The sequence below is a fragment of the Arachis ipaensis genome, chromosome B8, assembly GCF_059453495.1.
Source record: "Arachis ipaensis isolate K30076 ecotype BB chromosome B8, ASM5945349v1, whole genome shotgun sequence".
NCBI lineage: Eukaryota > Viridiplantae > Streptophyta > Magnoliopsida > Fabales > Fabaceae > Arachis > Arachis ipaensis.
Genome location: NC_142443.1, coordinates 92,089,804 through 92,110,635, shown reverse-complemented (window position 1 = coordinate 92,110,635; position 20,832 = coordinate 92,089,804). Strand labels below are relative to the sequence as shown.

Below are 20,832 nucleotides of genomic sequence, written 5' to 3'. Positions count from 1 at the left end.
AAATTGTGTGATACTTAAATATCTAATCAAAATCAATTAGTTGATATAATTAAGCCATCATTATTAACTGTATTTAATGAGTTAAAAAAATAAATTAAGAAACACTTTTATAAGTATGCCACGTCAGCTTTATCAATAAGTGTAAAAATTCAATTTTTATATAATAGAATAGATTTGAAACCTCACTAATCAATTTCATATTTTCTTCCATTAAAACAATTGGTCGGTGATATTCCCCGCGAATAAATAATGCCTGTATCCAATAATATGGGTCATTTTATCCAAAAAATTTTGGATTTTCGATATAATTGCTACACTTTGTAAAACTATTTATTGAAATTTTTTACTTTCAAAGTTACAGTTTCTATCACCTAAGAGGATCCTTGGTACGAATATAGCAAACGAGGAGTACATAAATAAAAGCGAGGAGTACATAAACAAAAGTCAAGCAGGGTTGGAAAGAAGGGTTGTAACAAACCATGGATAGGTGGCAGCTGGTCCACCTATTTTGGGCAGCAGGAAGAGCACCAGGGAGAAAATAAATAGCAAGTGGTTGGAGGATTATGATCATTAGTGAATTGTGGTATGAATTCTCCTTTTCCTGTAGCTATTCTCTTTTTCCCTATTCTATCCCTTTTCTAATTCTTCTCAATTTCTCAGTACACCCTTTATTCTTGTCTCAGGTTACTAGTTGCTGGCTGCTTCCTAAGGCTAGGGATTTTGCACTGTCTTATTCTTCTTAAACCCCTTCTTCTTTCTGCTAGTCATATTCTTCAATTCCTTTATACTCGTACTTTTACATGGCTGTAGCTGACAATACCCGCATGAAAGGCATGGAAGCTGACATCAAGAAGCTCATTCAGATGTTCGAATCCATTTTAGAGGAGACTCGCGCTGAGCACGCGCGATCGTCAGAAGCGACAAATTTGAAAATTGATGCGCTGCAACAATCTATTACTCAGCTTCTCTATGCCCAGCCTCATCACATATCTGAATTGCATGAGCTCTCCCATGGTTTGAACTCAGGGTCAGAATTCCACCAGCGTCCTTTTATGCAACCGTGTCGAGTGGGTTTCGATCTGCCTAAATTCGATGGTTCTGATGTGTTAGGTTGGGTCTTTTCTCTGGATCAGTATTTTGACTACTTCCGTGTGCTTGAGGAAGAGCAAATCAGCATCACGGCTATTCACATGACCGATGCCACGATTCCTTGGTTCCAAATGTCACAACGCTCTGCTCGATTTTGTTCATGGAATCAGATGAAGCGTGCCATTAAACTCGAATTCGGGCCTTCTCTGTATGAATCGCCACGGGAGTTATTATTCAAATTCCAACAATTGGGAACGATGAGCGACTATCACTCCAAATTTGTTGCTTTAGCTAATCGCGCACAGATTGATCCACCTGATGCATTGAAGGATTGTTTTATTAGTGGGTTAAAATATGATATTAGACGAGAGCTGAAGGCACAGTGCCCTCCTTCCCTGATGCGTGCAGTCACATTAGCTAGACTTTATGAGGACAAGTTTTCTTTAGTACCGAGAAGCACTTATGATCCGGCTTATCCCCGTCCTCAGCCGACTCCTGCAGATGCAATTTCGAGCAATAGGCTCGTTCAGCGGAACACTCTACCGCCGTTGCTTCCGAATCCACCTCAGCGTCTTGCCTTACTACCGATGAAAAGCTCGATGCAGAAACTGTCCCCGACGGAGATTCAGAGCAAATGGGAGAAGGGATTATGTTACTAGTGCAATGAGAAATGTTTAGCTGCTCACTGTTACCCGAATCGCCAGTATATGCAGCTACAACTAGTGTTAGATGATGTAGATAGAGAGGACACAGGTTTGTAAGAGTCATTGGAATCTGAGCCCAGTTTAGAGGCCTTGGAGTCTCAGGTAGTTGAGCATCATTTATCTTACAATGCTATGCATGGTACAAGTGGTCTTGCTTTGATCTGTGTTAACGCTATCATCAATGGGCTAGAGGTCCCGGCCCTGATTGATGGTGGCAGTTCGGATAGTTTTATTCAACCTCTCATAGCCAAATTTTTGAATCTACCTATTGAACCTGCATCGGGATTTAAGGTGGTAGTGGGCAGTTTTGAAGTCTTGCCGGTAGAGGGTCACATTGCTAGTTTGGATGTTAATCTATCAGGTAGCTTTGTTAGCATTCCAGAGGTTTATGTGCTCCATGTGGCTAAGGGAGAGTTGGTGATTGGTTCAACTTGGTTACAAACATTGAAGGCTCATATTTTAGACTATAATTCTTCATTTCTTCGCTTCTGGCATAAAGGGGAATTTGTCACTGTGCAGGGTTATAAGAGTCCACCTTCATCTCAAGCTCAATTTCATCATATACGAAGGTTGGTAAGCACCAATGCAGTGGCTGCAGTGTTTACTCTTGAACTTCAGCAATTGGATGGGATTGTAAAGCCACCCTTGCAGTTACTAGAAGCTCTTCACCCTACCTTGGTTTGTTTGATGCAGCAATATGCTATTGTTTTTGAGCAGCCTTCGGGTCTTCCTCACTGACGTTCCCAAGATCATGGCATTCTTTTAATTGAAGGGGCTACACCAGTTAAATCCCGTCCTTATCGTTACCCTCACAACTTGAAAGCATAAATTGAAACAATGGTGTATGAGATGCTGCAAGAGGGGATAATTCAACCCAGCAAAAGCCCTTTTTCCTCTCCCATTCTTTTGGTCAAGAAAAAAGATGGCACTTGGATTTTTTGTAACACCCCAATTAACCCAAGCCTTACCTCTAGCCGTAAAGCAAGGGTTAACCAAAGGTTACGATAATTCTAAGGCTTATACATATTTATATAGAAAGAATAATATAATCTAGAAGCCCGATGAAGGAATAAAGCTCAAAGTTAGGGTATGAAAAGCACAAAACGCATAAACAGAGCAACTAACTTAAGGCACAAGAAATAGATACAATTTATATCAAAATATCATAGTATAATGTCATAAGGATCTAGCCACGGCTCGCGGAGTTTAAGCCGGCTAGCCATATATGCCGACAATTAGAAGACTGTAGTTCAAAAGGGCTTATACAAGTTTTGTTCCCTCAAATAAAAGCCTCTAGGCAAAACAAAATACAAAAGTGAGAGTACAAGTTAAAATAATCAAGATGACAACAAAATAGAATAAGATCCTCCGCTCCGCTACCATCACCCAACTCACTGCGGTGGGTTGCGACCTGCATCTGAAAAACAACAACAATGTATCGAATGAGAACTGAAGGTTCTCAGTATGGTAACAACGCCCATTAATTTAAGATGTAAGGCTCCGGGACGCCAAAAGCAATCCTAGAACTACACATCAAACTGATATTCAAGCTTAGAACAAAATAAATAAATATATAACGAACTTAAACCATGAACCGGGTTATCTAAACTTAGGGTAATTCTAACTAAAACTAATCACACCGCTGTATCCCACAGCCCTCGCCAACCTAACCTCCATGCGATCCCATCGCCACCGCTTACCTAACCTCCTCAGTACCAAACAAACACAGATAATGCAGACAAAGAAACCACAGGTAGTATTCATATATATACAAGTAATTCAAGAAGCAAGTAGGCATGTTATACAATTAGGCAAACGCAAGTAAATAAAGCAAGCAAGCACATAGAAGATGCATATGATGAATGTCTGCCCTATTGGCTGTGATATCACATGTCGGTTATTGCCAAACCCGACAGAAAATTCGGTCGACAACTCCCGAATTAGTCTCTCTATTGCCCATAAGGAGGAAAATTCCGAGGGAGAGTGCCCTACCACCTTCTCCTTTCGGAGGGAAATATTCTGAGGGAGCGTGCCCTACCACCTTCCTCTGGTTGTCGCATGATTTTGTGGGTTAGTGCCCTACCACCTTGCAATCAGAGAGAAACCCATGCTCAGGAGGAAAATTTCGAGGGAGAGTGCCCTACCACCTTCCTCTTGAGCAACACATATGAGTGAGAAGCCCAGCTTCACGCCTCACATCCGAACGTAGGCGGGAAACTGCCACAGCCCCTACGACGGATAACAATGCATATCATAATCACTTATTCAATCTCAGAGACCAGTGCTCGCAGCACCCTTTCACTCATACTCATTCCATTGACCATAATCATTCCTTTCCCAGTTCTCAACTCATCACAACCATCTCCAATATCATAAATATTCCATTCCGCATTCATTGATTCATCAGTTTCTCATCTCATTGTCGGTAATCACCAAGTTCACTACTCTTCCTTTTCCCTCAACCAAACTCATCCTCAATACACCAGAAACCTAAGCCTCCATCTTCTAACTTTTCAAAATAATCATCACTAGACCCTTAGCCTATTTCCTTTATTCCCATACTCAAATCTAAGCCCAAAGGCCTTAAAATGGTGTTATAGAAGCTTACAACCTTGTTGGGAAGGTGAAATAGTTAAAAACAAAGTTTAAATTTATGAAACAGGGCATATGCATATGCACAGAGGTGTGCGCGCACACGACTAGGAAGATTTTGAAAGTGTGCGTATGCACAGGTACTAAAACTCTCAAGCCTGTTCACTCGCACAAGCTGTGCGAGCAGCCCCAACAGACAACCCTTCCCGACTTGTGCGTGCGCACAGGGCTGTGCGTCCGCACAGGTCATAGTTCTTTATTGATGTGCACGCGCACAAGCTGTGCTAACGCTGCAAACAGAACGCATGCCCCTGCCTGTTCGTGCGCACAGGTGTGTGCGTCCGCACAGGTCAAAATCTTCGCAGGGTGTGCGCTCACACATGATAGAAATCATGAAATTCTGCAACCTTACAGAATTTTCAGATTTTTAACACCAACTTTGAATGATCATAACTTCCTCTACAAAATTGTAATTTTCACAAACTTTATATCGATTTAAAGGGTTTTCAAAGATCTTTAATTCTAAACAATTTTCAATCAACTTCGAAAACCTTGGCAAAAGTTATGATCAGAAAAAGTTCACCAAAAATTCGTTTTTACCAAAAATCATAAATCCTTAACTTCACCAAAATTCACAATTCAAAGCCAAACCAATCATACCCCAAACAATACCAAAACAACATCAAGGTCCATACCAAATCTTTCTCAACCACTTCAACCCTTCAAGCATATAAACCATTTAATACTCACTTCATCCAACTCTAAATTCAATCTATCATCACATCCAATTTCCTTAATACCACCATTCCAATCCTCAACAACCATAACAATCTCATCATTCAATATCTCAATTTATCAACTCTTAAACAATCATCTCCACTTACCAACAACATCAATATGCATTCATAATCATCAACCATATCACAAACCTCCATCGACAATAATAATTCTCACATTCATCATCAACCTTCTTAATAATTAAAATACCAATAATCATCATCAAATCATATAATCATTAATATTCTTTATTCCAAACCACCACAATATTTTACATTAACTCTTTACCTTAAATTTCCATAATCATCATTATCCACCAATATAACTAATCACCATAAATATTCATCAATACCCATAATTCCCAACAAACACCATCAACCACACTAATCCAATATAACCAACAATTACATCAATTCACATGTAATTATTTATGCACCAACATCATTCAATCCTATCTTAGGGTTAACTAGCCTAAGTGTCCAGAAACATTATATATTACATAAAGAAAACCAAAACCATATCTTGGCCGATTCCCAAATGCTCCAAACACCAAAACGAAACTACCAAACTTGATCCAAAGCCTCAACCAACTCTAACAAACACCAAGGCTCAAACTAACAACACATATATCACCAAAATCAAAACCTAAGATACATAAAACAACTAAATACAAGGGTTTAGTGAAATCTTACCTTATCCAACGTGAGTAAGGGTAAAATCCATCAATTACCCGCTACTAGAGATCACCTAAACAAGCAAAACCACGAAATCTACTCAAAAACTAAACCCAAAAATGAACAGAACCTAGGGCACAAAACTGGAGCGTGAAGAGAGGGATCTTATCAGATTTCTTTAGATAGAAAAGAAGAGCTCATCGAGAGCTTCGTGTGGCCGCAAATGGCTCGTCAATCGGAGGTCCGTAGCTCAAGTTATTGCGAGCTGAAGTGGGGAGTGAATAGTATTTTCTTCTTCCTCTTCTCCCCTCTCAATATGATGTGTGTGTGTGTTTATGAGATGAGGGTACATTGGTTCATTAATGAACCCTTATATATGTTGGACTTGGGCCCAACTTGGGCCCGGTCCAATTCGTTAGCGTTTTTAGCCCATTTGGCCGAACTTTGGGCCAAACCTTTAACGCTAACGCCCGGTTTTTCATTTCTAATAATTTTCTAAGGTTTTCGACTGTTCTCACTTTTTCTCGCACAGAACCGGGCAGACTTAAACCGGTTTGACTGATTCAACTGTCGGTTCACAGTTTTTCATGGTTTTTCGCAGAAAACACACAGAAAGACCTACTGAGTCCAAAAATGATATTTAAATCCCAAATTCATATCCCAATTTTTCGGAACCTAATTTGGGTATTTAAATTATTTTATTCGTGAAAACTCCGGTTCTTACATTTTATGATATACTATTCTATAGTAGTGGTTTCGACTTACATTAGAGAATTTGGAACTACTCTTAAAACTACTGCAGCAAGAGTCTTTATTTGCTAAACTTTCCAAATGCCGTTTTGGCTCCTCGGAAATCGATTATTTGGGACATACAATCAGGGGCGGTGGTGTTCACATGGAAACGGCTAAGGTTCAGGCAATTCTGGAATGGCCTCAACCTACAAGCATAAAGCAGCTTCGGGGGTTTTTAGGCTTTACTGGTTATTATCAACGATTTATTAAAGGGTATGCCTCATTAGCAGCTCCACTCACTGATTTACTTAAGAAAGACTCGTTTAATTGGTCAGAGCAAGCTAATCAAGCCTTTCGATAGCTGCAGCATGCTATATGCACCAAACCAGTCTTGACATTGTCCAATTTTAATATTCCTTTTGAAGTGGAGACAGACGCTTCAGGTACTGGTGTTGGGGCTGTTTTGATTCAACAAAAATATCCCATTGCTTATTTTTCCAAGAAACTACCTCCTACTTTACAGAAGCAATCCGCTTACATCAGAGAGTTTTACGCCATCACTGAAGCCTTAGCTAAGTTTTGCCATTACTTGCTAGGCAAAAGATTTATCTTGCGCACTCATCACCAAAGCTTGAAAGCGCTCTTAGAACAAGATCTTTATACACCAGAGCAACATAAATGGCTTCATAAATTGCTCGGTTTTGATTTTGAAATCCATTACAAGGCAGGGACTGAAAATGTTGCAGCTGATGCACTCTCTCGCAGCTTCTTTGGGGCTTGGTCTGCGCCAAGAGTAGAGTGGCTAGACCAACTTCGTGCAGAATTGGTGGCGGATGAAGATCTCCGAGTATTATTGGCAAAGTGCAACTCCAATTCAGTTAAGGATTTGAATTACTCTTGTCAAAATGGCCTCTTGTTGTGGAAGAACCGATTAGTGGTACCTTCCAAGAGCACTTTAATTAGGCAAATCCTCCATGAATACCACGATAGTGTGATTGGTGGTCATGTGGGAATTGCTAAGACTATGAAACACATTTGTTCCATTTTCTATTGGCCTCATATGCAAAAGGATATCAGGCAGTATATCTTATCTTGCTGCATTTGTCAACAAGCAAAGGTAGAGAACAAGGCACCAGCCGGTTTGCTCAAGCCCTTACCCATCCCATCACAGGTATAGAAAGATATTGCAATGGATTTCATTGTGTCTCTGCCAGTTTCATCCGGCTATTCAATTATCATGGTGGTTGTCGACCGTTTGACTAAGTACGCCCATTTCCTTCCCTTGAAACAAGATTTTAATAGCAGGTCAGTTGTAGAAACTTTTATCAATAATGTGGTTAAGTTGCATGATTTTCCAAAATCTATTGTATCGGATAGGGATCAGGTATTTATCAGCAAATTTTGGCAGCACCTCTTTCGTATCCAAGGTACTAAATTAGCATTGAGCTCAGCTTATCATCCCCAAACTGATGGCAAGAGTGAAGTTTGTAATCGAACCCTGGAGATGTATTTACGTTATTTTTGTTTCGAGAATCCTAAGCATTGGCTGGAGTTTTTGCCGTGGGCTGAGTTTTGGTATAACTCCTCGTGGCACAGCAGTATCAAGATGACTCCCTTCAAAGCTCTTTATGGCAGGGACCCTCCTACTTTAGCTCGTTATGAACTCTCTGGTACTGATAATCCTTCCTTGCAAGAGTGGCTTCAGGACCGTGATCACTTACTCGGTCAACTGAAGTTTAATTTGGAACGCTCCCAGCAGTATATGAAATATGTTACTGATAAACATCGCGGACAAATTGAATTTCAGGAGGGCGATTTGGTGCTTGTGAAGTTACAGCTATATCGCCAGCATTCCGTGGCACTGAAACACCAGAAGCTGGGGTTGCGTTATTTTGGTCCTTTTCCGATCAGCAAAAAACTCAGTGACATGGCCTATAGGGTGGAGTTACCTTCGGAAGCACGTATCCATAATGACTTCCATGTTTTAGCTCTCAAACAATTTCGGAGAGAGGGTACTCCCCAGTACTTTCCTCTCCCATTGACCACTACTAATGCAGGGCCAGTGTTAGAGCCTTCCAGAATATTTTCTACACGTTCTATTATGAGGGGTGACAGACTAGTGCCACAATGTCAGGTGCAATGGGGACAGGGCAACTTGACAGAGACAATATGGGAAGATGTTCATCACTTTCACAAGTTGTTTTCGGAATTCAACCTTGAGGACAAGGTTGTTGCTGATGGGGAGGGTAATGATACAAATACAGCAAACAAGGACTACATAAATAAAAGCGAGGAGTACATAAACAAAAGTCAGGCAGGGTTGGAAGGAAGAGTTGTAACAAACCATGGATAGGTGGTAGCTGGTCCACCTATTTCGGGCAGCAGGAAGAGCACCAGGGAGAAAAGAAATAGCAAGTGGTTGGAGGATTATGATCATTAGTGAATTGTGGTATGAATTCTCCTTTTCCTATAGTTATTCTCTTTTCCCTTATTCTATCCCTTTTCTAATTCTTCTCAATTTCTCAGTACACCTTTTATTCTTGTCTCAAGTTACTGGTTGCTGGCTGCTTCCTAAGGTTAGGGATTTTGCACTGTCTTATTCTTCTTAAACCCCTTCTTCTTTCTTCTAGTCATATTCTTCAATTCCTTTATACTCATACTTCTATATTGTGAATTGCTTACTGATAAAAATACTCAATATTAATACCACACTACAATTTTTTCAATCTATTGGCTTCCTTGTATCAAACCTATAGGGTTTTTTCCTTTGAATTAATAAATTATTAATTTTTCATTTTATATTATTGTAAAAGGAATTAGATTTTTGTGTATTATCTATGAATTTCATAAGTAGTCCAAATATTGTGATCTGTCCCTGCAGTATACCGACACCTTAGCTTGTACGACCAACTTGCTTACAAAGATCACATCGATACTTAGGTGCCAGGTCAACCTCGTCCGTCTCATTGCAGATTCTTGTAAACATTAGCCTCCTCTTCACTGATCGCGTCATCGTTTGAAGATTTTATAGTATCCTGACGCTTGTGTGACGAACTTGCCTACACAAATCACATTGATGCTCGGGTGCCAACTTCACTTAGTAAATTTGGTTTCGCTTGTTATCCATGTCATTTGCCCCAAAGATGCTATTTGAAAGAGACATGAACCTCAAAATTAATGATTGTTTCCATTACATTTAAATATTTTGAAACTACTGTTATGCAAATGTTCTTCCTCAATTTGCTGTTGAAGGCGAAAATGTGATAAAAACATGTAATTCCTCAATTTTGCAATGAGTATATGCCAAATTGGGTGTTTTCTTAATTTCGTCAGCTTAAACTGCGAAATTGAATTGCTTGCGAAAATTGAGAATTAATGCAAAAAAATATAATTCTTTTTATAATAATTTAAAATAGAAAATAAAGAATTTTTATTTAAATAAAAAGAATCTCGAACCTACAAGGTTGCACCTTCAAGGTGAATGCTCCTTCAAAATGGAGGCTCCACATCCAACAACGCCTTTAAGTTGGAGGCTCTGGTTTGAAGCCTTCTCCTTAAAAGCTCCAACCATATTGGCATTTTATTGTTGATAGCTCCAAGTCTTTTAAAGAAGTTTTTATGACGAGTGACGATATGGAATTAATTAATTAAAACAATTTCAGTAATTTGCTTATTTTTCTAACTATAATTCTTACAAGTTCAATAAAAGAAGCATATTAATTATTTTTTATTATAATTAAAAAATAAAAATTATTGAGTTAATAACAACTTGACTAATTTGTTTACTTTTTAGTTGTAATTCTCACTAATTCAATAAATTAAAATATTGACAATAATTATTTTTGAATTATAATTAAAAATGAAATTCTTGAATTAGTAACAACAGCTTCAACAATTTGTTCATCTTTTAGTTATATTTCTTACTAATTCAATTGAAGGGGCATGCTAATCCTTTTTTTATTATAATTAAAAGTAAACTAACTACTAATTCAATGCCCTGTTTATTATTTTTCTTTTACTAGAATTCTAGCTGATTCAATAAAAGAGACATATTAATTATTATTACTGTCGTCGTCGTTTGAGTTAAAAATATTAGACCCAAGCAAATTCATTAAACAATCAAAGCTCTAATTTGCTTACAATTTCCTGTAATCTAAGACTATTACTCATATTATACTCCCCTACTTCTAACTCAAGGCTGCTTTACTTTTGCCAAAAAAATATGCAGAACTATTACAAAATGGTGGGTACTCCCATGAAGATATTATAATTGTCTTCATGTGATGATTTTTCTTTTTGACCCTTAGATGATGGATTGTAGGGTTAGATTTTAATATGTTATAAAAGTGTTGTTTTTATTTGAAGTGTGGCCAAATTAATAAATCACACTTTTATACAAAGCATCTTCATAAAAAGATGTTTTTTACATCTTCATTTGAGTAGCTCCCTTACAAAATTTACAATATCTGGGTGTAAGAAAGCAGCTAGGAATACAAAGAACATTCGCTGCATGCATGGCTTTTTTTTTTATTAGGTGGGTAGCGTCCTCGGTTTCATGCTCACAGAGACAGCAAAGAGGGTCTTCAAGGATAACCCCTTTTTTTTTTGAATCAAAGGAAGCTTAACACAGCAGAGTGGAGTAGATAGCAAAGCTATAGTAAGAATAAAACAAGATAACATATAATTCCTAGACACTGTGACCCGGCCATCAACACCCAAAGGGCTCAGCACCACTCCATTCTTCGTAGAACGTAAACGATCTGTTAATAATGTCCCCTACTCTTGAACTCTTATTTCGGAAGAGCCTGTCATTCCTTTCTAGCCAAATTGTCCAGATAACAGCAAAGAATCCAGTGAACCATCTCTTCCTATCTACCTTCCTTCCTAGAAAGCTCATCCAACTCTCAAAATGTTCCTTCAAAGTACCCGGAAAGCTCCACCTTTGTTGAAAGGCCATTAGCCAAGCACACCACACCTGCCATGTAATCTCACAACTAAGAAACAGATGATACGCGGTTTCCACAGGCTTACCACAGAGAAGACACCTATTGTCCTGCTGGTCAATAATCCGTAATCTGCACAGTCGATCCTTTGTGTTGACCCTTCCGACTAACGCAAACCAAGAAAGGAGTTTAACCCTCGGGGGGACAAATCCTTTCCAAACAGCACTAGTGAAGCTATAGCTGGTAACCTCCTCCGGTAGGACTTCCTCCTGCATCACTCGCACAAAGGATTTTGTTGAGTAGTCACCTGTTTTATCAAATTTCCATACCACACTATCTTCCCTCCCATTTGTAAGCTTGAATGACTGTAAGATCTCATGAAGCTGGTGTACTAAGTCCAACTCCCACTGGAACAACTCTCTCCTCCACTGGAAACTCCAAATCCACACTAGCCCATCCCAAAAGCCATAGTCTGCTATCACAGATTCATGAAGAGTTGAGACCGAGAAAAGCCTAGGAAACATATCTTTCAATACTCCAGCCGGTAGCCATCTATCCTCCCAGAATCGGATTGTTCTACCATTCCCTAACTCCATCGACAACCCCCTGATCATCTGATCTCTCAGCCCCGGCTTACTAACTTGTAGCTGGCATATATCCTTCCAAGGACCCCCTCGCGTGGGAGTAGGTTGTCCTCCCACCATTCTTGCAGGATGCATATTATTACAAGAGCACACCACTTTCTTCCATAAGGGACAGTCTTCTTTCGAGAACCTCCACCACCACTTAAACTCCCAACCCACCTGCCTTCTTTGGAGCCATAACCACTTCCCACTTCACGAGCGGTACCCCGTATCTCCCATCCTCAGTACTCCACAGGAACCGTCGTTGCAGGGAAATCAGCTTCTCTGCCACTGTCTTTGGCATCTTATATAAAGTGAGGTAGTAAATCGGCAAGCTACTAAGAACCGCCTTAATTAGGACCAGCTTACCTGCTTTGTTAAGAGTTTTTGCTTTCCACAAACTCAGTTTGTCTTCCACCTTATCAATCACCGGTTTCCATGTCTTAACCAGTCTCGGATTTGCTCCCAGGGGAATGCCCAGATATCTGACTGGTAATGAAGCCTCTTTACAACCCAGTAACCGACACATCCTCCGGACCCACATCCTCTCACAGCTGACCGGTATAAGGCTGGACTTTTCAAAATTAATGGCCAATCCCGACATGAGCTCGAAGCATCTGAGTAGCCGATGATAATTCCTGATGGTCCCCTCATCAGGCGGACAGAAAAGAATAGTATCATCTGCAAGCTGCAAGTGAGACAACTCAATATTATCTCTACCAAGCAGTAACGGAGTTATACGGCCATTCCTCACCGCCTCTCCAATCATTCGATGCAAAACATCCACAACTAACACGAACAGAAATAGGGACAACGGGTCACCTTGCCGTAGACCCCGTTCCATTTTGAAAGGCTTTGAAGGTGATCCATTGACAAGCAATGACATAGATGCAGTGGTGACACACTCCTTTATCCAACCTCTCCACCTCTGGCCAAACCCCATCTTCTGCAAGACAATATCCACAAAGCCCCACTTGACTCTATCATAAGCCTTTTGGAAGTCCAGCTTTATTATTGCGACGCTCTTTTTTCGTGTTTTTAGCCAGTGCACTGTTTCACAGGCGATCAGGGCCCCATCATGGATTTTCCTGCCCTTAACGAAGGCACTCTGAGTCTCTCCTACCAACCCCGGCATTACCTTTCGCATCCTCCTAACCAACACCTTGGATATGACCTTATAGACACACCCCACCATACTAATCGGCCTGAGGTCCTTTATTTCTCTGGCTCCAGTAAACTTTGGCACCAGCGTAACCCACGTAACATTCGAGTCTCTAGGAAGTGCAGCCGAAAGGAAGAAGCCTAGCACCGCATCAGTGAACTCCCTTCCTAAGTCATCCCAGCATTTTTTTATGAAGTTCATGTTGTACCCATCACTACCTGGCGCCTTTGTTGACTCACAATCCCACACTGCCTCCTTTATTTCTTCAACAGTTGGTAGCATCTCTAGCTCCAGTGCCTCTTCCTCGTTGATCTGCTTTACAAGCCCATCCCTGAACCCAATCACTGGCGATGTCTCCTGGTGGTACAACCCCTTATAGAAGTCTCGAATAGCCGTCTTGATCCTCGCCTGGTTCCTTATCAACCTCCCATTAACCATTAAGGAATCAATCATATTCGACCTTCATCGTGCTGAGGCTAGATTGTGGAAGTAGCGGGTATTTTTATCTATTTCCTTCACGTGCCGCGATCTGGACATTTGCTTCCAATGAAGCTCCTTCCTGATATACCATTTTCTACAGAAGCTTACCAACGCTCTCCTTCTTGCTTCAATAGTCCCATCAGCCGTGCCAGTACTTACCATGTCATCTACTTTCTTAATTTCATCCTCCAGCTGTGTAATCCTTTGGTCCATATTCCCAAAATTGGCTCTATGCCATCTGCTCAGCGGAGTCGTCAGAGCCTTTAGTTTATCAATGAACTGTCCCTCCCCCAAGTTCCTCCACTCCTCCTTCACCATTCTCAAGAACCCATCATGGGTAAACCACGAATCCAAGCTCCGAAACGGTCTTGGTCCCCCGCTAATCCGGGTAACCTCCAAGATCATTGGGCAATGGTCTGATAACCCTCTAGGTCCCCCTCTCAGTCTTGTATCAGGAAACTCTTCTAGCCACTCTAAACTAACCAGTCCCCTATCAATGCGGCTACATGATTGCCCTCTGAACCAGGTGAATAAGCGATCAGTTATTGCCAAGTCCACTAACTCCATATCCTGTATCCACGATTTAAACTCTTCTGCGGACACTGTTAAAGAGGTAGCACCCTTTCTCTCTTCTACATGAGTTACCTCGTTAAAATCCCCCATATAACAGAACGGTACTTGGCATAACCCAGATAGGAAGCTCAACTCTTCCCACATAATGAGTTTTTCCGCCCTTTCATGTGGCCCATAAACTAGACAGAAAGCACAGGAAAAGTTAGTTTTTAGCAGCACACCTTCCAAGCATATCCAGCGAGCCCCTTTATAACAGTTGTTCATCCGAAACACCATGTCGTCCCACATTAATACCAGTCCCTCCGCAGCACCAACCGAACCAACTAACTCCCATTTAACTACGCCATTTCCCCACAGTTGCGCTATATCAAAATTTGTCACCATCTCTGTCTTAGTCTCTATCAAGCCTAGCATATGCACATTAAACTTTCTCCGAAATTTCTTAATCATACTTAGTTTACCAACCCCCTAATATTCCAAGAACTAAAAATCATCGTATAGCACTTATACACACCTTTTTCTGATTCTTCGGTCGACTCCTCCGTGCTTTCTCCTTTCGCTTAGCCTGTTTTTTCTTCTACGCAATTAACTCATTCTGTGCCTGTAGAATGGCCATGATGTCATCTTCCTCATCATACTGCACCGCTCCAGATTCTATTGCAAGCTTCCAGGCTTCTTGGTTTTCTTGCATATCAGCTGTCCATTTGTTCTCTGATGTTTCCGTCTCAGCATCGCTCACTGCATCAGAAGGGGCCCCTTGCACACCCGGTGAAACTCTCCCCTGAACACCAGTAGCTAACTCTCCCTGACAGCCACTGTCCCTGCCCTCTGCCAACTCATCTCCCAGGCTATCCCCATCTCCTTCCAACGGAGAGTGATGAGCGGATATTTTATACGCTTTTTGGGGTTAATTTCATGTAGTTTTGAGTATGTTCTAGTTAGTTTTTAGTCTATTTTCATTAGTTTTTAGGAAAAATTCATATTTCTGGACTTTACTATGAGTTGTGTGTTTTTCTGTAAATTCAGGTATTTTTCTGGCTGAAATTGAAGGAGCTGAGCAAAAATCTGATTCAGGCTGAAAAAGGACTGCTGATGCTGTTGGATTCTGACCTCCCTGCACTCAAAGTGGATTTTCTGGAGCTACAGAACTCGAAATGGCATGCTTCAAATTGCGTTGGAAAGTAGACATCCAGGGCTTTCCAGCAATATATAATAGTCTATACTTTGCACAAGGATAGACGACGTAAACTGGCGTTCAACGCCAGTTCTCTGCCCAATTCTGGCGTCCAGCGCCAGAAAAGGATCAAAAGCTGGAGTTGAACGCCCAAACTGGCACAAAAACTGGCGTTCAACTCCACAAATGGCCTCTGCACGTGAATTGCTTAAATCTCAGCCCCAGCACACACCAAGTGGGCCCCAGAAGTGGATCTCTGCATCATCCATCATAGTTTACTCATTTTTTGTAAACCTAGGCTACTAGTTTAGTATTTAAACAACTTTTAGAGACTTATTTTGCATCTCATGACATTTTAGATCTGAAATTTGTACTCTTTGATGGCATGAGTCTCTAAACTCCATTGTTGGGGGTGAGGAGCTCTGCTGTGTCTCGATGAATTAATGCAAATATTTCTGTTTTCTATTCAAACACGCTTGTTCCTATCTAAGATGTTCATTCGCGCTTAACTGTGATGAAGGTGATGATCCGTGACACTCATCACCATTCTCAACCCATGAACGTGTGCCTGACAACCACCTCCGTTCTATATCAGATTGAATGAGTATCTCTTAGATCTCTTAATCAGAATCTTCGTGGTATAAGCTAGAATTGATGGCGGCATTCATGAGAATCCGGAAAGTCTAAACCTTGTCTGTGGTATTCCGAGTAGGATTCAAGGATTGAATGACTGTGACGAGCTTCAAACTCCTGAAGGCTGGGCGTTAGTGACAAACGCAAAGGAATCAAGGGATTCTATTCCAACCGGATCGAGAACCAACCGGTGATTAGCCGTGCTGTGACAGAGCGCGTGAGCGTAGTTTTCACTGGAAGGATGGAAGGTAGCCATTGACAACGGTGATCCACCAACACACAGCTTGCCATAGGAGGATGTGCGTGCGTGAACAAGAAGACAGAGGAAAGCAGAGATTCAGAAGACAAAGCATCTCCAAAACTCCAACATATTCTCCATTACTGCATAACAAGTAACCTTTAATCCATGCTCTCTTGTTTATTTGCAATTCAACTGATAAACATAATTGACTTCCTGACTAAGATTTACAAGATAACCATAGATTACTTCAAACCAACAATCTCCGTGGGATTCGACCTTTACTCACGTGAGGTATTACTTAGACGACCCAGTGCACTTGCTGGTCAGTGGTACGAGTTGTGAAAAGTGTGATTCACAATTTGTGCACCAGAGAGCGCGACACTCCCTTGCCGCTAACCTCAAAAGAACCAGTGCCATCCCCTGCACGACCTGGATTCCCCCCAACGAGATCCACTGCCCCTCCTCCCTCCACCAGCCGCGGCATCATCAGCACCATCCCTCCCGCGAGAGCACTGCCTACCTCCCTCACCGGTGCCCCGCTCAACCCCCGTGCCCCCAGACTCGCCTCAGCAACCTCACCCGCGACGTCAACAGCCTTGCACATGCCACCCATCCCCATCATCATGTGCGGCGACCCAGGGTGAGCATCTGCCTCCACAGTCAGTGTCGTACTCACCAAGGCGAAGCCCCGATCTGCGTCTCTTCTCCTTCCCGCATCACACCTGACCACGCCGCCATGGTCTCCTTCCCCAGCCTCATCGCCCAATGTAAACGGATCACCACTCACATACCTACCCAATTGAGATCCTCCCTCCGCATTACCCACAACCCGCTTCGCAACAGGCCCAATCCGCATCCCCTTTACAGAACCAGCATGAGGAGTAGATGGGCCTCGGGAAGTCAAGCCCAACGTTGCCCCCTTTGGCTTAGAGTAAACAAGCTGGGCCTTAGAGCTATTAGAGCCCAAACAAATCTGGCTTGTGATTTCTCCCACAGCAACCACCCGGTCCGCATCAAAGTCCCACGACTGAGTCCTCTCTGACGCATCTTCTTCAATCTCAGCACTTCCTCTCCTGAGCTCAGCAACCGTATTCTTGGCCGTTACAGAATTTGAATTCAAAGAACCGTTGCTCCATTCATCCAAAATATCGGCCGTAATTAAATATCCAAAATATCCAAAATATCAAGGATAACCCCTTAATCTTGTAGGCAGAACATTTCGTTCTGGCTATAGTGTGACAAGATCTCTTGTATGGGTATGCCGTATAAGATCACAGTTTACAAAATCAATTAAGATAGAGAAAAATTGAGAACATAATTCTCTCGTTGGAGAGCAATAAATCCTTGCCAGCCCAACTTTGATCCTGCTTTCGAGGAGATCATGAATCCGACCAAATGTTGATGTGATAGTTATTAGAATCGATCGGGTAATCGATTTGGCCAGATTATTAGGTCATTGGATCACTGGTTCAATCGGTGGATTACAGGATAAATCGGTTGACCCGATTATAATTAAATAATTATATAAATTTTAATTTTTTATATTAAATTAACTTATTTTCTAATTCATTAATTAATTAGTATTTATTATATTATTCAAATATATGTTAAAAAATATTAATATTAATAGATGTCATATAATTATCAATAATAAAAATATATTATGATTAATAAAAATTTTTTGCCTATCTTTTTTTAATTTATAGATATTTAACAATGTTTAATGTTTATTTTAATAATTATATAATTAAAAATAATTAATTTAAAAAAAAGTAAATATAAAATAAAAAATATATTAAATTAATATGAACACTATTCATTAGAATAAAAAGTTAAAAAATATCTTAAATTTGCATGACTAAAAGTTAATACATAAAATTATTAATTATGTATGTCAAAAAAATTAGTAATATATTTATAAAAAGACACCATACATTACAAAGAGTAAACTTGGTCTAGTGGTTGTTAGGCTCTCTTACATCTTGCTGACATCAGCGAGTCAACTGGTCTGATTCGGTCTTCGTTTTAGACCGAATTTGACTAGATTTTTTGAATTTGAATGATTCGTTTGCTTGTTTGGTTAGAATGTTAATCTGGATCGGTTTAAGATCTGGTTTATCGGTTTTTTGATCAAACTGACCGGTCTAGTCTGGATTTGATAACTATGGTTGATATTATTCCCATCTTTCAGGCTAAACCCTCACTTAGCAATTCTTTACCTGCTATCAATTTTTCAGGAATATGAACATCCTTCCATGGGGTGCTCTATTATCCAAGAAAGAGCAGTTATTTTTTTAAAATTATGATTTTAATAATTCAACAAAAGAGACATTAATTATTAGATTAATTATTCAAATTACTTCATGAAGTTTTTAAAAGTTGACATTTTAGATAAAAAAAATTTAATACACAATTAATCTCTGATATTTATTTTTGTAAAATAACTCAGAACTCTTCACATAAATCTTTCTTATCCTCTCTTTCCATTACATTATGTTCATTGTGTTGAGTCATATCATACAATAAACGCTGACTACTAGAAATATATTTTTTACAAAGTCTGACTGTGGTGATGTACAAGAATCATGAAGGGCCTACTGTATTTGAAATATTGGTTAGTGTTCATACCCTGGGTCGAGCTATCCGATCCGGGATGATAAGTAATAAAGTGACCGACCTCTTTTGGTCAGGCTAACCGACCTCTTCTCAAAGTGGTTGGTCAAATCGACAGGAAAGTCCAGTAAGGGGGTCCAAATAGAGGAGCACGACCCAAATCGAAAGGCAGTTCAAGCCTATAGAGATAAGGGCGGTTTCCTTGAAGATAAGCTGACCTCACCAAAAGATAAGATAAGATAACTAACTTATCTTATCTAAAAAGGTCACTCTACACCATTATAAATACCCTGGAGCATCCAAGTATAACTCATACTCTGATTCTACTAAAAACCTGCTTAATACCCATGCTAACTTAAGCATCGGAATCTCTTGCAGGTAACCCTCACCCTTCAGTGACAAAGGATCAGCAGTGCAGCCAGTCCAACAAGTCGGACACGACAGCTCCGGCCACTACCCACCAGCCGGACACGTCATCTCTGATCAGTACAGAAGATCTCGATCGAGATCGACCTACAGTTTCAGGTAACCCTCAGAACATTGGCGCCGTTTCCGGGGAACTTGGAAGTCATCCCATCACCATGGCGGACGATCATGACAACGACCACGATTCAGGTCTAGAGGATAGAACACCGCACAAAAATGCGGATACTACGCTAAAAGACAATCCGGAATCCAATGGGGACAAAAATTCATCAAATCCGGGAGTGATAGAAGCGCTTCAAGATTGATTAAAGCAACTTGAAAAAGAAACCCATCATCAACGAGAAGTTGGGAAGGATCTACAAAGAGAGGTAAGACGACGTCAAGAATTAAAAGATAAACTTCTAAAACTCGAAGCCGATCTCAAAGCAAGAGCTACTCGGACCACCCCTGAGGACAACTCACGCAAAGATCAAGATCCATTCACTTGGAAAATCATGAAGACCAAAATTCCTAAGGACTTCAAACTTCCGGATATGACTTTGTACGATGGCACTACGGATCCCAACCATCACCTCAGCAATTTCAGAAGCAAAATGTACCTTACCGACGCCTCAGATGCAGTTCATTGCAAAGCTTTTCCAACAACTCTCACAAAGACAGCAATCAGATGGTTTGACAACCTACCTCCGAAGTCCATCTCAAACTTTGATGACCTAGCCAAAAAGTTCCTGGCCAGATTCTCCATCCAAAAAGACAAGGCTAAGTACTCCCCCAGCCTACTAGGAATCAAGCAAGGAGATCGGGAAAGTCTTCGCAACTACATGGAAAGATTCAATAAAACATGCCTAGACATACAAAGCTTACCAACAGAAGCCGCCATCATGGGCCTCATCAATGGCCTACGAGAAGGACCTTTTAGCCAATCCATATCAAAGAAGTACCCCACATCTCTAGACGAAGTGCAGGAACGAGCAGAGAAATACATCAACATGGAAGAAAATTCTCGACTAGGAGAAACCTCAAAATCCGGATTCACCTACCGAGACAAAGACAAAGAGTCCAAAAAGAAGGAAGATCGACAAGGGAAAAAAATTAAAAAATATCATAATTACCCCCCTCTCAGGGTGTCCCTGGTGGATGTTTACAAAGAAGTCTGCCACACAGAAAAAATACCCCCAGCTCGACCACTCAAAGGCAAAAGAGGAGGAGGAAACCGGAATGAATATTGTGAATACCATCGAGTCCGTGGGCACTCCACCAACGAATGCTTTGACATAAAAAATTTCATAGAAAAATTAGTAAGAGAAGGAAAACTAGATCGGTTTCTGGCCACCCGAGACGATGAGCAAAGAAAAAGGAGAAGAGACGAGGAGGTGGGAAGAACTGAGCGATCACC

General features: G+C 40.7%; 1 protein-coding gene and 1 pseudogene across 1 annotated transcript; one reads left to right on the top strand and one right to left on the bottom strand.

Annotated features, from left to right (window-relative positions):
* Window positions 1-800: 800 nt before the first annotated feature.
* On the top strand, window positions 801-7,745 carry LOC148548827 (uncharacterized; annotated as a pseudogene).
* Window positions 7,746-13,758: 6,013 nt separating this feature from the next.
* On the bottom strand, window positions 13,759-14,799 carry LOC107611181 (uncharacterized). The gene has a single exon (XM_016313136.2). It carries the CDS (start codon window positions 14,797-14,799, stop codon window positions 13,759-13,761), a length of 1,041 nt encoding a protein of 346 aa, XP_016168622.2.
* Window positions 14,800-20,832: the final 6,033 nt, after the last annotated feature.

What these genes read in the sequence shown, in the direction of transcription:
- LOC107611181 (XM_016313136.2), bottom strand. Translation starts at nt 14,799, where the DNA reads ATGATTAAGAAATTTCGGAGAAAGTTTAATGTGCATATGCTAGGCTTG.